General features: G+C 51.9%; 1 protein-coding gene across 2 annotated transcripts in view; it reads left to right on the forward strand.

The window, feature by feature from the left end:
• Nucleotides 1-12,301: 12,301 nt before the first annotated feature.
• Nucleotides 12,302-14,896, forward strand: part of ST8SIA5 (ST8 alpha-N-acetyl-neuraminide alpha-2,8-sialyltransferase 5) — a 47,545-nt gene continuing 44,950 nt past the window's right edge. For both annotated transcript variants that reach the window (XM_044240988.1, XM_044240989.1), the window contains exon 1: nucleotides 12,302-12,432. In XM_044240988.1, the coding sequence (XP_044096923.1) occupies nucleotides 12,302-12,432 (131 nt within the window). The remainder of the gene's footprint in view (nucleotides 12,433-14,896) is intronic.

Consider the following 14,896-nt stretch of genomic DNA (forward strand, 5'->3'; position numbering starts at 1 on the left):
CAGCCTGACTCCAGAGCCCGAGCTCTTGGCTGGGCTACTCTGCCTCCCACACTGGGGGCTCCCCGGGAGAGGGAGGAGAAGCATGCAGGTGCAGGGAGGTGGAGGCCTCTGAGGCTGGCTCCTGGTTGCATCTTCTGGATGCTGCCCCAACACCCCAGCCTGGAAGTAGGAGCCCAGGATAAGGGGAAGGCAGCCAGCCTCAATACCAAACACTGAGTTTACAGAGCAGTCTGAGGAGAGGGTAGGTCATCAGTGATGGGAGCCTTGGAAGGGTATGAAGGGCTCAGCTCTGGCCACCCAGGAGCAAACTGACCCTGCCCTGGGCCTTGGGGTCCTGTGGCTTGGGAGACAACAAGGAGTCTAGGGAACGTGCACCCTGCAGTGAGAAGTGGAAGGTTGGGCTCTAGGGCCTGGGGGCCTGGGTGCAGATCCCACTCCCACCTCTACGTAGCTCCAGCACCTTGGACAGTTACTGAACCTGTGGGGCCTCTCCATCCCCAGGTGTGTAGGCTTGAAAAGAGTTCCTCCCTTTCATCTACCTTCATTCAAGGGAGATTAAATGCATTAAGAGCAGGGAAGCTCTGTGAAGAGTGCCTAGCACACAGTGAGCATTCAGTGCCTTGGTGGTGCTGTTTCACAGCCCCCCATGGAGAAGGGAGGGAGCTGTAACACAGTGAGCAAGCCAAGGACAGGCTTCCCAAGTGGGATAGGAGAAGCAGGGTTTGGTCAAACCACCTCCAGGGGGAGGCTCTCATCCCTATGCTTCCTACATCACTTTGGACATATCCCTGGGCCTCTTCTCCTGGGGTTACTTGCTTGTCAGTCTTCTGTCTTTTAGAAGGAAAGGCCCAGACCCTTTAAATAATAATACCCCTTTAGGGAGGGGTAAGGAGTTTTCCCCTGACCCCCCAAACCACACAGATGCCTGTCTCGCCCAGCACCTGTCCCAGGGGTATTATCCAGGAGCAGTTGTCGGGTAACGACAGGAATGGCCCCAGCGCTGCCAGCACAGCCAGGCCGGGGCGTGACTTTGGTTCACTGTCCTCCTCCTCCCACCAGCTGCCCTGCTTGCCAGCTCCCAGCCCTGTCCCTGTCCTGGCCATAGATGCTGCCTTGACCCTGATCGCTCTGCATTCTCTCTGCTCCTGGAGGGTCCCGCACACTCTTTGCATGACCAGCTATTTACTCCTTCATGTCTGGAGTTACTAGACACCACCGGAATCCAATCCTGCCAAGGAAGGTTTTATTAGCAGGTGTTGTAAGGTTGGCGTCTGTGCGTCTGTTGAGGAAACTCTCTGGCGCAGCAGAGAGAAGCATGAAGCGAGAGTGAATCAGTTAAGGAAACAGGCACGCCTGGGTCAAACAAGCATCCGGATGGCCGGGCGCCTGTAGGCTTGTCTGAATTACCTGTCTGGTCTCAGCCCCTTTGGGGTAGGAGGCCTGCAGCTCCAAGACACGTGCCGGTGCAGCCTCAGGGCTCAAAGGCTGGCCTTTCCTCTGCCTCCGACCCACCGTGCTGTGTTGGGCAAGTCATTTTGCCTCAGTGGACGTCTCAGTGAAATAGAAATCTGTGAAATAGAAATAACAAGTGCCTCCCGGGGCTTTTAAAAGATCCAACCAAAGGAATAAAAATGAAAATGCAGTGACCTCACATGGGTCACCATGCACAGAGTGCCCAGCCTGCTGCCAAACTGTGATCGGACCCACAGGACAGAGATGTGTCTCTTGCTTGGATTCACAAAGCTAGTGAGCAGATGAGCTAAGAGCTGGATCTTAGTAAGTCTGGCTCCACCGGTCATGCTCTTGCCACATGCTGTGTGCCAGAAGGCAACACAGCCTCAAATTATTACCATTGCCACCAGCACCCCTGTGCCCTGGGGGTTCTGAGAGGCCTGGGATATGAGTGGAGCACAAGAGAAGACAAGGATAGGACGGAGGATGAGAAGAAAAGAAGAGAAAAGGACAGGGCACGTTAGATTGGGAGGAGCACAAGGCAGGTTTTGGGGGCTGGTGGTTTCCTTCACTCTTTTATCTTAGCGGTGGTTCCGTGGGTGTCTTCATGTTGTGGTAATTCATGGGGCCGTACAGCAAGATTTGAGTACCTATCAGTACATATGTTATCCTTCTTAAAAAGGTTAAAAAGAAAATAGAAACTTTGTAGCATATAGTTATTGAGTACAAATGTATTTTTAAAGTTCATACACTCTATTACTTTTGCAGCTCTCATCTACATCTATTCAAATGACATGAAAAGTTATGTTGAAAAATCTGAAGATATTCTGGTAAATTACTCAAGAGTCTGGGCCAACATAAAGATCCCAGAACTGAAATTCTGGGGATTGTTTTCTCCCCTCCTTATGGCTGACTAACTCCTGACATGGAACCCACCATTGGTCATGGGTCCTCCTTCCTTGGAACAAAAGAGTAATGAGCTAGAGGGAGCTTGAATTTTTGAAGACTTTTCTTGAATGGACCCACCCTCTGAGCCTTGAATCGCTCACCTCTGAATGTCCAGTATGTCACAGGAGAGAAAAACCCTGTGTACATTAAGTCTTGTCATTTGGGGAATTTCTGTGCCCAGAGCTGAACCCGGCTGTAGCCCATCCTCTTCCCAGCCCTGCACCATGAAAACATGGTGACTTCCCTTGTCCTCCTTGGCTCTGGTGGTTAACCATGGAGCTGATGGGAGCCGTGCTCTGGCAGGTCCCAAACTGAGAAGCCAACAGGTTACTCACCACCCCCAAAAATGCCATTAACTGCTTCAAGATGAGGCCCCACATGAATGCTGAGTGGATAATCCCAATTGAGTGATTTTAGGAGGTTCGGGGGGTCTCCCAACTACCCCTTTCACATGCAGGGTGCCTGAAATTCCATCTTCATTTGTGAACTCAGGAGAGTATGCATCTCTGAGAATTCCTACTTAGATACAAATGATTCTAGGTGGGGGAACCATATTATATTCTGTCTCACATTAGCATGAAGTCATTTATCTTAGAAGTAGAAACAGAGAATTGTAGAGATGAATGAGCCCTTGGGGGATCATTTAGCTCAGTGGTTTTTCAAAATACACTTCGGCAAAGCCCTTGCATTTTTATGATGGTAACTCTCTGCTGCCGTTCAGGTCAAGACGGGCAGGAGGGAAGGCTGGATGGAGGGCTTGGAGCACCATTGTGTTTCGAAGCCTGGTTTCCATGCTGGATAAAGTTTTAAAAACCACAACTTTTTAATTTTATATAATAAATAAAATATATTTTATTATTTTATCTTTTTTATTTTATAGGTTCAAAGTCCAAGGTTGCCACTAGGTTAACAAAGCCTGAAATCAGAGGGCTAGTTAGTGGCAGAGCCGGGCCTACAATTCCGTATTCTGACTCAGGACTGTGCTCACCACCGTTTCGTACTTCCTTAGGTGAGTTGCAGATGTGTGTTAAGGAGATGGGAAAGTGAGAGTCGAGATGAGTGAGTTTCCATGGGAGGAGAACAAAGGGGGCAGATCCAAGTCTGGGCTTCAGTGGGGATGCTGCAGAGTTATGTGCGGTAGACAGTACTGGGCACTTGGTGTAGGCAGGGCTGATGGGGACAAGGGAGGCTGCTGAGGACACCTGGCCCCCTTCACGAATCTGCTGAAACTCAACATTTGTGAAATCTTTCTCTCTCAGGCCATTGCAAATAATGTGGTTTATCTTAGAGTCCTATGGCTTTATAGTTTACAAAATGCTTTTATAGCTTTATATTTAATCTTCAAAAACTCCTACTTTTGAGGGATAGATATTATATTTTCCAGTTTCCATAGGAGGACACCAGTGGGTTAGAGAAGGCAGGGGTCTCTCCTGAACTCCTAGGCCTATGACCTAAAGCATGTCTCCTCTGACTCCCCAGACTGAGCTCCTTCCCACCAACCCGTAATACCTCCCCACTCCCACACTGGCAGCTACTTTCCCCAGCCTGTCACTGTCTTTGCAGCCAAACACAAGGCATTCAAACACAAACATAATCTGTTTCCACTCTTATAATTTAGCTGACCCGTTGCCTGGCTTCTCTCTTTTCCTACAAGCTTTGTAAGTATTGTCATACGTGCTACCATCAGTGAACGAGTAACATGTGTGTGTTTGGGGAAACGGGCAGGAGACAGGGCTATCCGTGATACTCTTCATGGTTCTGAAACATTTCTGGGACATCGGAGGGGCACCTTTTCTCACTCTCTTGTTTGTCTGTCATCAGCACTAACCAATGACAGCAGTGGTGCCCTGTCGAAAGGAAGAAAGGAAACATAATGAAAAAGTGCTGCTGTCAATGATATCAGGTTGACTCTCCAACATCTGTTCTATCTCCATCTGTGGAAGCAGCCACATGGTTTCTGGAATGGACCCTGGCTCCTGGGGAGCGTTCTTTGGTAGATTAAACCAACTAGGATAATACCCTCCCTTGTCAGTGACTGGTTCAGGGACCCGGTGCAACCCAGTCAAGGCATGGCATCCCTCTGCTGAATATTATTGGTCCTAGGTTGGAGGAGTCTCTCTCTCTCTCTCTCTCTACACCCCCCTCTTCTGCTTCTCCCCAGTTACTAATGGCAGCTCTCATAGAGCCATGAGGACAGCCACTTTTGAGAAGAAGCTTATAATTTAGATGACGCAGCAGAGGATGGGAAGATCCTGGGTTCTAGAAAGACTGATTGGCCAGTTGCGGAGCCCACCCCACCTCCAGTTTTTCTGGTAGGTGGGATAGTACCTTTCTCTGTGGTCTTTGTTACTTTAGTCAGAAGCTCCTAACTGACACGATGACCTTTAGGACACAAGAATTTATTGTCTCCAGAAGTGAGATGGAGTCTCATCAAGCAGGCCATATTTGTGCTCAGGAGTCCCTGGCGACCAGGGGGCATATGTCTATGAAACAAGTGGTCCAAGTTAGGGGGCACTTTCTTTGTGGAAATGTCATCCCATGATCTCCAGGCTGTACTTCAGGGGTAATTGAATCTGTGCAAACATGTTGACAGTGGATAATGGATTCGCATGTTGTAATTTATCAGGCCTTTGTAGACATAATGCCCGAACACAAAGTCCCACAAAGGGACTGCCTTTCACAGTGATTCTCTAGTTCAGTGGGGTGGGTCTTTTGCACGGGGCTCTGCAAATCACGTGGTGTGGCCGCAGATGGGGCAACAGACTGTAACCTGTGGACCAACTCTGGTCACGCTCATGTGTTTCTGCATCATTTATCTTTCACAGTACAACAGCAGAGCTGAGTGCAACAGAAACTGTATGGCTCGCAAAGCCCTTTCAGTTTGCTGACCCCCGTACACAGCACTGTCCAGTTGGCCTGTAAGCAGTGGCCATCTGGGCAAATCCACAAGGTAGCTGGGTGAGGGCTGTCACACCGGTGACCACGCTTGTCAACAATGATCTGTTTTCAGGGTGTTCAGGTGGAAGACACCAATGCTGTTGCTCTTCCAATGTAAGTACGGATGTGGTTAGATGACAAGAAATTTCCTTTAGAGATTATGCTGAGTGAAATAAGTCAAGCAGAGAGAGTCAATTATCATATGGTTTCACTTATTTGTGGAGCATAACAAATAACATGGAGGACATGGGGAGATGGAGAGGAGAAGGGAGTTGGGGGAAATTGGAAGGGGAGATGAACCATGAGAGACTATGGACTCTGAAAAACAATCCGAGGGTTTTGAAGGGGCGGTGGGGGGTGGGAGGTTGAGGGAGCCAGGTGGTGGGTATTATGGAGGGCACGGATTACATGGAGCACTGGGTGTGGTGCATAAACAATGAATTCTATTATGCTGAAAAGAAATAAATAAATTAAAAAAAAAGAAATTTCTTTTAGAAACAAATCCCATTCCCACTACTCCATATTTATAATACCAGGTATGTATTCTCCTAGAAAACCCCCTCCGCATTAGGCTGTGATGTCTGAGCACATAGGTCAGGTGGTGGTCACCCGTAGGTCCCTTCATATGTCTCTGTGTGCATTTCTAATAGGACATCACCTTTATTACAGGCCCAGAGGACAATTCATTTTATGTTTCTCCCCATCAGGAACAGTAGGATATAAATGAAAGTTACCAGAACCTTCTCCAAGGGCAGGGTTGTCAAAGGGAGGAGGAAGAGAAAGTTTTTGTACCAGAAACCTGCAGAGTAGAGGGAACCCCAGAAAATGGCAAAAAGGGTATCCTGGCGACATGCTCTGGGATTGTACCAGTGTGCGGTGAACTGGCCCCAACCACGCTTCACCAATGTCCATGAACACGAACTAAGAGGCCTGATGACGCCATTCATACAGAGATAGCGATCACATACGAGGCAGTAAGCCTGTGCCTCTGCTCCCTGCCTGCTCCCCTGGAAGGGGGCAGGGAATTCTTTCTCAGGTTGGCACAACAATGACAGGAGCAGTGGGGCTGCCTGCCTCTGGGGGTGTGTGGGTGAGGCCACAGCGGTGGGGAGGGGGTCTGGTGCTGTCAGCCAGAGGAGAGATAGGCTCTCATGTCTGTGCCTTTTCAGGCATTTCTCCCTCCAGCTGCTCTCTACCAACCCGGAGGTTGATTTAACCAAAATGCAAATCTAACCATGTTGTTCTGCTACTTAAAATCTTGCAATGGTATGGTGGATCAGAGCCCCACTCCTGTGCTCTGGCTCCTGCCCTCTCCTCCAGCCTCATCTCTCCAGCAACCCTGAGCTGACCGGGTCACATTGTCTCCTGCTGCTGGGCTTTGTCTGCATTGCCCCTGCCCCACTCAGTGACCTGGCTAATCATCCTTCCCTGGCAGCTCAAAGACCACCTCGTCTCGACCCCTTCCTTGCCATTCTTTGCCCTACCTTCCAACAACCCACCGTCCCCCCATTTGGGTTAGAGGCTTACTTCTCTTACTAGAGGGTAGTGTATGCCTTCTTCACTGCCACCTAAATTCCTTCAAGGGCACAGACTATGACTTACAGATCCTCATTTCCCTGGCTCATCACGCAATACCTACCACATAGTAGACACTCCCACCACAGGCACTGAAAGCCTGGACCTTGAGAAACCAGGACAGAGGCTAAGTGAACCTACTTGACTGTGGCTGTGACATTAGGACTGGGAATCTCTGGTGTTCTAGAAATGGATGATCATAGTAGGACACGTATCGCTTTTCTCTTTACAGGTACCCAAGGAACATTAAACATTTCCAAACCGCTGTGTTCCCAGGCATTCTTTTGAAGTCTCAGCATTACACAGACCACCGGCAAAACGCATCGAGGAGCCTGCCCTGGACTGGAAATGAGAAACCTTCTCTGAGCTGAATTTGTCAGAGCTCCTCCTCAAAGGGCAGAACCTGATCCCAGGGGTTTCTAGCCCAGGGCCTGGCCTTGAAGGTGAGCAAAGAAGACACTGTGTCATCTCAGTGTGTCCCCGAGTGACCTCATTATGAAGAGTGTAGCTGTTTCTGGCTACCTGTGGGAATGTGACAGCCCCCAGGGGAAAATGAGTCTTTTCTGCCCTGAGACGCAGGAGCCATTGTGGATTAATACTGAGAAGCCTGTCTCTGCCTCTGGAAGCAAACTGGGTCCTCCAGGGCAGATACAGAAGAGGAATCCCTGGGGTGGGGGGGTGGGGGAGTGGTATGAGGACAAAAGGAAGTTGTCTCCCAGGTGAGACACAGGAAGGCCACACTGTGACTTCATAGCCTCGTTCAGGATCATTTAATAAGTTATTTCGAACATGCTCGGTGCATTATAAGGGAACCGAATGAGGAGTTTAAATTCTAGTTCTATTCTATAATAACAGCTTAGTGAAAACCAGGAGGATCCAGTGTCCACAGATGCCCGAGCAATGGCAAGCTCTGGCTCTCTAGATTCAGAGGTTATCCCTGCGCATTTCTGCTCGGTGGCTGCAAGACACCCTCAGCACAGACAGAGTGTCCCCGAACCAGGAATCAGCCTCTTGGAGCCTCCTTGAGAACACAGATAGGAAGAGGCAGAAGAACAGCCTGGACTTATCACAGACTCTGAGAACGCATGGGTGGAATGTCACTTACATAATCTGGCAGGTTGCAATTGTGCCATAATGTTACCAACCCCGGTTTTCTTAAACCAGTTGAAATCTCTGAGGTCTTTTTTTTTTTTTTTAAAGAAAAAAAGAAAAGAAAAAGAAGTCTTTCCGTTTTCTGTCGGAGACAATGCTCCCCGCATGAGTAATGCCCATCAGTTATCAGCAGTTTAGCAGATTGTGCCAGTGTTGACATTTCTTCTTGGCTTAATTGTGTGTGCGTGTGTGTTTTAAACAATGATGCAGCTGTCCCCGTTGCTGGCAATTAGGATATAAAAATGGTGTGCACTGAATCTGGCACAGGGATCAGCTCTCCACGGTTTACTCTTTTGTTTGCAAGGCCTTCCGAGGGTTTGCAGCAGTTCCCCAATTGGAATATGGATTTGGCTTAAAATGGAACCTAGATCCATATATTAATAGCAACAACAGGCACTGCAGACCTCCGTGTCTCTATATCTTTGGTCTCTGACTCCTCCGCAATGCTTAAGTGTGTGTGTATGTTAAAGGTACCTTCCGACTTGATACGAAGATGGTGGGATTCAAGACACCATTAGGATTAGGAAGGCCCTGTCGGCAGAGGCGTGCAGGACTATTGCTGGGTATCAAGTGACCCAAACGCATCGCACACAGGAAACTACCCCAGCATTCTAGCTGTGGCCAAAGTCAGCTTTGGCCCTTGCTGCAGATTCCTGCAGGCTACCTGGCCATGGGGAGAGTCCACACCCGGTGTTAAGTAATTCATTTCTCTGGACTATTTTGTCTCTTTGCTTGGTGGGTTTTTTTGCTGTTAGATTAGCTGGTTAATGATAGCGTCATCTAGGGTGGGAACCAATTCCCATCAGGTCATGGCAAGTTTGAATCAAATACCTATGAAAAGAATAACCCAGCCATTTGGAAAACTGTTTGGCAGGAATCAACTACAGCTGAGCCTTCTGTGACCCAGCGATCCCACTCCTAAATACCGCTACCCCACAGGCAAGTGTGCATATATTCACCAAAGGACACACTGGAAGGTATGTGGTTGCAACTCTCTGGGGTTCTGTCAACAGTAGAGTGACTACGTCGGTTGTGCTACAGTCCAGCCATGACATACTATATAGACAGAAGATGGAACAAACAATGGTATCCGTCAGCCTCTAACGGATAGTGTGCGAAGCGTGCATTTTCTGGCTCTGGGAAACACATGACCACCAACTTAGGGACTGAGGACAACACAAGCTTACCAGCTCACGGTGGGACAGCTCGTAAATCTTGCTTCTCCTCAGACAGCCTCACAGGCCGGGAGCTCAGGACTGTCTTCCCAGTTCATTCAGGTGGTGGCGAAATTTATGGTCTATCTTGTGACTGGAGGACTGAGGTCCCCCATTTTCTTGCGGCCTGTGAGCCAGGAGCCGGTGTCAGCTCTCAGAGGCCGCCCAGAGCTCTTGCTGTGTGGACTCTGTCACGAGAGTCAAAAGTGAAGAGCTTCCCTCAAGTCCATCTGTCTCATGGCTTCAAAATCTCTTACGTCGGGAAGAGCTTAGTCCCTTTGAAGGGCTCATGTGATCGGGCCCACTGAAAATATGCTCCCTATCTTCAAGCCAACTGATTTGGGCCTAAATTACATCCCACAATCCCTTTACAGCAACACCTAGATGGATGTTCAATTGAGTAACTGGGAGAAACTGCGAGGACCAGAGAGGATGAGGGATCTCGGGGGCCATATTAGAATGCTCCCTACCATACACAGTGACATGGAGGAATCTTCCAACCCGTGGCGAGCGAAGGAAGTCAGACATGAAAAGAATATATGAGGTATGATTCTGTTTGTATAAAATGCAAGGACGGGAAGTGCTGATCTTCGGGGCTAAAAGTCAGAATAATGGTTACTCTTCAGCACCACGTCCCTGGAAAGGAGCAGGAGAGGGGTCTTGGAGAGGGACTGAAGATGTTTGGTGTCTCGATCAGCAAACACTCTCTGGTTACACGAGAGTGTTCAGCTTGTGGAAACTCAGCAAGCTGTACATTTTTAGAATAATTTAGATTTCTTGTTTTAAAATAGATCCGTCTTGTTTTTCCAAGGCACTATGCGTTCAAAGACAACTATCGGGCAGAGGCAGAGTACTTGATGGTGGTGGGGAACCAGCGGGAAAAGAAAGGAGATGAGAGTGCCTCTCCAGCAGTGACCGTAGCCCGTGACGTCCACAGGGGAGGGCCAGCTAAGGGAAAAATTAGACTCTGTCAACTTGGACCACTGTGCGGGACCCACCGCATAATCTGTGTGTCCCAGTGGAAAGCAAAGTGCAGGGTCTCCTGCTTCAAAATTATTAAGAGACAATTATTAAAAACAGCAAGAGTGGAACTCTAAGCCAAGGGTGAGGTGGGGTGGGGCAGGGCACTGGCCCCACCCATAAAGCCCCCCACTACCTCTGTGGGAGCAAATGCCACACTCCCATTCCAAACACTTCTTGCTAGGTGAGTTACTCTGGGCAACTAGACCTTTGGTCCTTTTGATTGTAAAGAGGGTTAGTTAGAGGCTAGCAGGCACTAATTCAATTAATATGCAAAAGCAAGCACTATTTTGATGAGTAAGGCACCAAATAAATATGGGGATTATTATAATAATGGGCCATCTTAATGTTTGTGTTCTTTATTTAATGGACCTCACAGATATTTATTTGGTACATAAACTCTTGACAGCCCAAGGTCCGCTGCCACCTTGTGCATTAAAACCAATTCCAAGCTTATTGGTGAATCCCTAATCATGAGATCTGCCATCCCGTTCCTTGCTCTCTCCAGCTTCAGAGCAAAGTACTAAAGGGTAAGGCCAGAGCACTGGAGGCCCGTCACTAAAGCCATTTTTTCTTGCTACGAAAGCCATAGTTTCCGTCTATTTGGGAGCTGAATCCTCACCCTGACTCCAGAACGTCCCTAGTGGCAGTAGGGCCCTTGGAAAGGGCGCCCTGAAATCATCCTGGAGGGCTTAGGGGTGAACGCTGTGGGCGAGTGACTCTCCAGGACGTGGGAGACTGCGGGGTCAAGGTGACAGGGCTGGCACTTGGCTTGCAGGGTGGGGGTGGGGGGTGAGGGGGATTAGGAAAAGGGGAGCGCATCTAGGGGCTTGGATTTCTGAAGAGGCACGACTTTGGCGTTGCCTTTCTGTGCCCTCTGAAGCACCAGCCTTTTCAGACTTGCTGACTTACTCAAGCTTTGGGGGACCGTGGTACCCTCAGGCGGCCGGCTGCCTGACCTAAGATTTATGAGCGGCTCGGAGGATGAGACAAGGTCCCAGTGTCTCGGTGACAACCAGGTCTTTGAGGAACAGCCGCGGGCCGCAGCTGGGGAGAGGAAGGAGGCCTGTGGCTGGGGTGTAGAGCCTCTGAATTTTCTCCCTGCAGGAGTTGGGTGCCCGGAGCGCAGGCGGGCAGCCCCGCAGGCCATCAGCATGCAGGAGCCGCGCGCGCCCGTCCTTGAAGGGTTGCCCGCTGACCTTGCTCCGCTTTCTCCGGAGAAATCTCCCGAGCGCGAGGACGTGGCCACCGCGGTGACTCAGTACCCTTCGCGCCGCAAGCAAACGCTCCCTTCCAGCATGCCCAGCTTCGCAGCCTCGCCTTCCCCTTCCTGCCCCCTTTTTTAATTCCACGATTCAAACCTGGCGTTTTCCGCTCCACCCCTCCCCCTCTCCACCGCCCGCCAGTCATTCGCCAGCCTGTCCGGGTGTTTGGTCCCCCCACCTCCCATCTGCAGAACTGAAGGCCAACCTTCGCGCTGCCTCGCTGCGGGCCCTGGGATCGGACGTGGCCGGCCCGGACAGGGCACTGCGCGGGGCGACCGCGATCCGGAGCCCGACCGGAGGGGGCGGTGCGCCGCGCTCTCGGGTGCACCAGCGGACGGCATCCGGGCCCCGCTCCCATTGGTCCTCACCTCGGCGGGGAGGGGCCGCCCCGAGCCCGGGGCACCTGGAGTCGCCTCTCCGCAGGGAAATCGGCGGTTGCCGGGTACGCGCGCCCAGAGGTAGAGGCGTCCGGAGGGAAGGCCCCGGGCCGCGGCCGAGCTCCCCGCTACCAGCTCTGCCTTGCCCGCCGCCCCGGCGCCGGCCACGCTCGGATGCCCCCTGCGCCCTCCCCGCCAGGCCGAAACTTTGCCCCGCCAAGTCCCCCGCCCGGCTAACAGCGCCGAGAGGCACCTGGTCGATCGCGCGCCCCGCCGGGGCCCCGAAACCCCGTGCGTGATTGCGGGGGCCCCCCGGCGTCCGGCGCCGGCCGCGCCCCGCCGTGCGCGAGCGGCCGCCAGGATGCGCTACGCGGACCCCTCGGCGAACCGGGATTTGTTGGGGAACCGAACTTTGCTCTTCATCTTCATCTGCGCTTTCGCTTTGGTGACCTTGCTGCAACAGATCTTGTACGGCAGAAACTACATCAAGAGGTAAGAAAGTCCGAGCGCGGGTGAGGGTGCAGGGAGCTCGCGGGCCAGTGCCCAGGTGGCGGCAGCAACGTCGGCCCGGGCGTTCCCAGAGTCAGGGGCCCGGGTTGGGCACCTGGCCGCGAGCACGGCCGCGTTGGGTTTGGGTCCTGGCGCTCCGAAGCGCATCTCTCCTCCCAGCGGCATGAGAGCGCCTGCCCTGCGTGGGCCGGAGGGGCCCGACAACTTTGTTCTCTTGTGAAAATGGGGGACAGGTTGGAATTCCGAGTGGCCACGCCGATGACGAATCCATCCGAATTCCCCGAGGGGCCACAGGAGTCAGATCAGTGTCCCCCAAATCTATGGCGCCATGGCCGTTTGGTTGGAGGGGAGGCTCCCTGGTGTGGAGGGCTCAAAACCGAACAGGATTACCGAGTCCTGAACTTCTGTGGGGGCTCCTGGGGGGAAAACGGCAGGTTAGGTGGGGAGTGATAATGGGTTGGGACCGTGACTGGAATCGTCAGTTTTCATAAACCGGTAACCACTGTGCGTGCGAAACACAACCTGATTCCTCCTGTAGCAGATGGTTCTTTCTCATCCTTACACAGAAGGTCAGAGCGGCAGACGAAGTTAACTCTCCCCTCCTTGGGCTCTCTTCCCAGCCCACCCCATCCACCCGCCGACTCTTGTTAAGAGAAAGAGCAGTAGGAGGATGTGTCACAGCCTGGGTCCCTGCGTGTGTGAAAATGCCAGCCAGTTCCTTCTGCTGGCCAGGAGAAATGCTTCGGGGTACTCTGCCTAGCTCCAGAGATTGGGGATAGCGCTGACCCTAAGATGCTCCCACATCGGAGCCCCTTTTGGAAGTAGCCTAGCTCTCCTTTCGCCTGGAGTTTTGTTCTTTGCTGCTGTTAGGCTACTCCCTTCCCTGTCCCTGTCCCTATCCCCTGGGGAGTATGAGGCTCCTTGCCTGGGATATTTGCATTTAACCAGCCATGCACCACCCCCCCCCCATCTCCCCAGACCGCATTCTTCCCTCATGGAAGGCAGCTGATGAGCTCTGCATGGTGCTGCTGGTTTTAAAGGACATTTTCAGAGTCCTCTGGCTGGCTTGGTTCTGCCTCCCCTTCTGGCTCCTACTGCCCCTCCAAGATAAGCCCATGCAAGGACTGGCGGGCCCCAGATGGCCTGCTTCTGCCCCGTTGGCCTCCACCTGCTGCACTTGTTTCCTCCTCAGCAGGCCCACTCTGGGTTCCTGGGCCCCGTTGGCACTTACTCAGTACTGCTGGGCCTGTTGGGATCCATGCTGCCTGGTCAACAGTGAGAAAATATCCGTGCTCATGGTCAGCGCCAGCTCGACTCCTAACTGCTTGCTCTGCCACACCCTCCGTGGTCTTGGGTGGCTGTGTGAGCCACCCAGAGTTCAGCAGGCATGCTGATTGCCTCCCATCCCTCCCTCACACCCAGATCCTGACTCCCTGAATCTCAGATGCCACCTCTGGGGCCTCACTCCAGGGACATGGGTTCAGTCCAGTCAAGCAAGCAAAACTGGCCTGTACTTGATACGGGAAGGATGCTGTGGGGGTCTGTGGAGAAGCAGATGGTGTGGTCCTGGTGTTCAGGAGGCCTGAGGTCTCTTTGGGGAAACAAATGGCCACAGATGAGCTAGTTAAGTAGTGAGTGTTAACCTGTCTGAGGAAGGACGTATGAATGGGCTGGAGTAGTTAGGGAAGACTGCCTAGAGGAGGTAGAACCGGAATGGGTCCATGTAGGAAGGGTGAAATTTAGGTGTGTGTCTGGGTGGGGTGTGGTGATGACATGTACAACCAGAGCTAAAGAGCATGTAAGCAAACGTGCAGAGATGGGGCACCGCCTCCCTTCCGCTCTCCCATGCCCGGACCACCCACTCAGTTGTAATGAACCACCTGGGTGTGATTATTGGTCTGTGTCCAGTCTAGGAACACTTCCCACTTGAGTGTTCCCCAAACAGGTCTTGGGACAGCCTCATGAGAATCACCTGCAGGAGCCACTGATACGCAGGTGCTTGGGTTCAGGATCTGATTCTCTGGGGGGGGGGGTGGGTCCAGTTCATGCTTGTTACCAGGTCCCCACAGGGCTCCTAGCAAGCTCCCCCTGCTGCTCTAGACCCACAGTTCTCAAGGGAGAGCAGTGTTACCCCAGGCAGTATCTGGAAACATTTTTGTTTCTCACACTGGGAAAGGAGAGAGCTGCTGGTGTCTTGCATGGAGAGGCCAGGGCTGCTGTTAAGGATCCTACAACTGTATCATCTGCTTCCCCCAGGAAAGCATTGCCCAGCCCCAAATAGCAATAGGGCTGACATGGAGAAACCCCCGCTCTGGACCGAAACCTCCATGAGGCAGGGTCCTTCACGCTTGGGTCCCACCTGCACGCTGAGCACCAAACATGGTGCCGGGTACATAGTAAACTCTCAATAAATACAGGACAATGAAGAAATGATTGAAAGTTGGGG

Source organism: Neovison vison, chromosome 3, assembly GCF_020171115.1.
Source record: "Neovison vison isolate M4711 chromosome 3, ASM_NN_V1, whole genome shotgun sequence".
In the NCBI taxonomy this organism is placed as follows: domain Eukaryota; kingdom Metazoa; phylum Chordata; class Mammalia; order Carnivora; family Mustelidae; genus Neogale; species Neogale vison.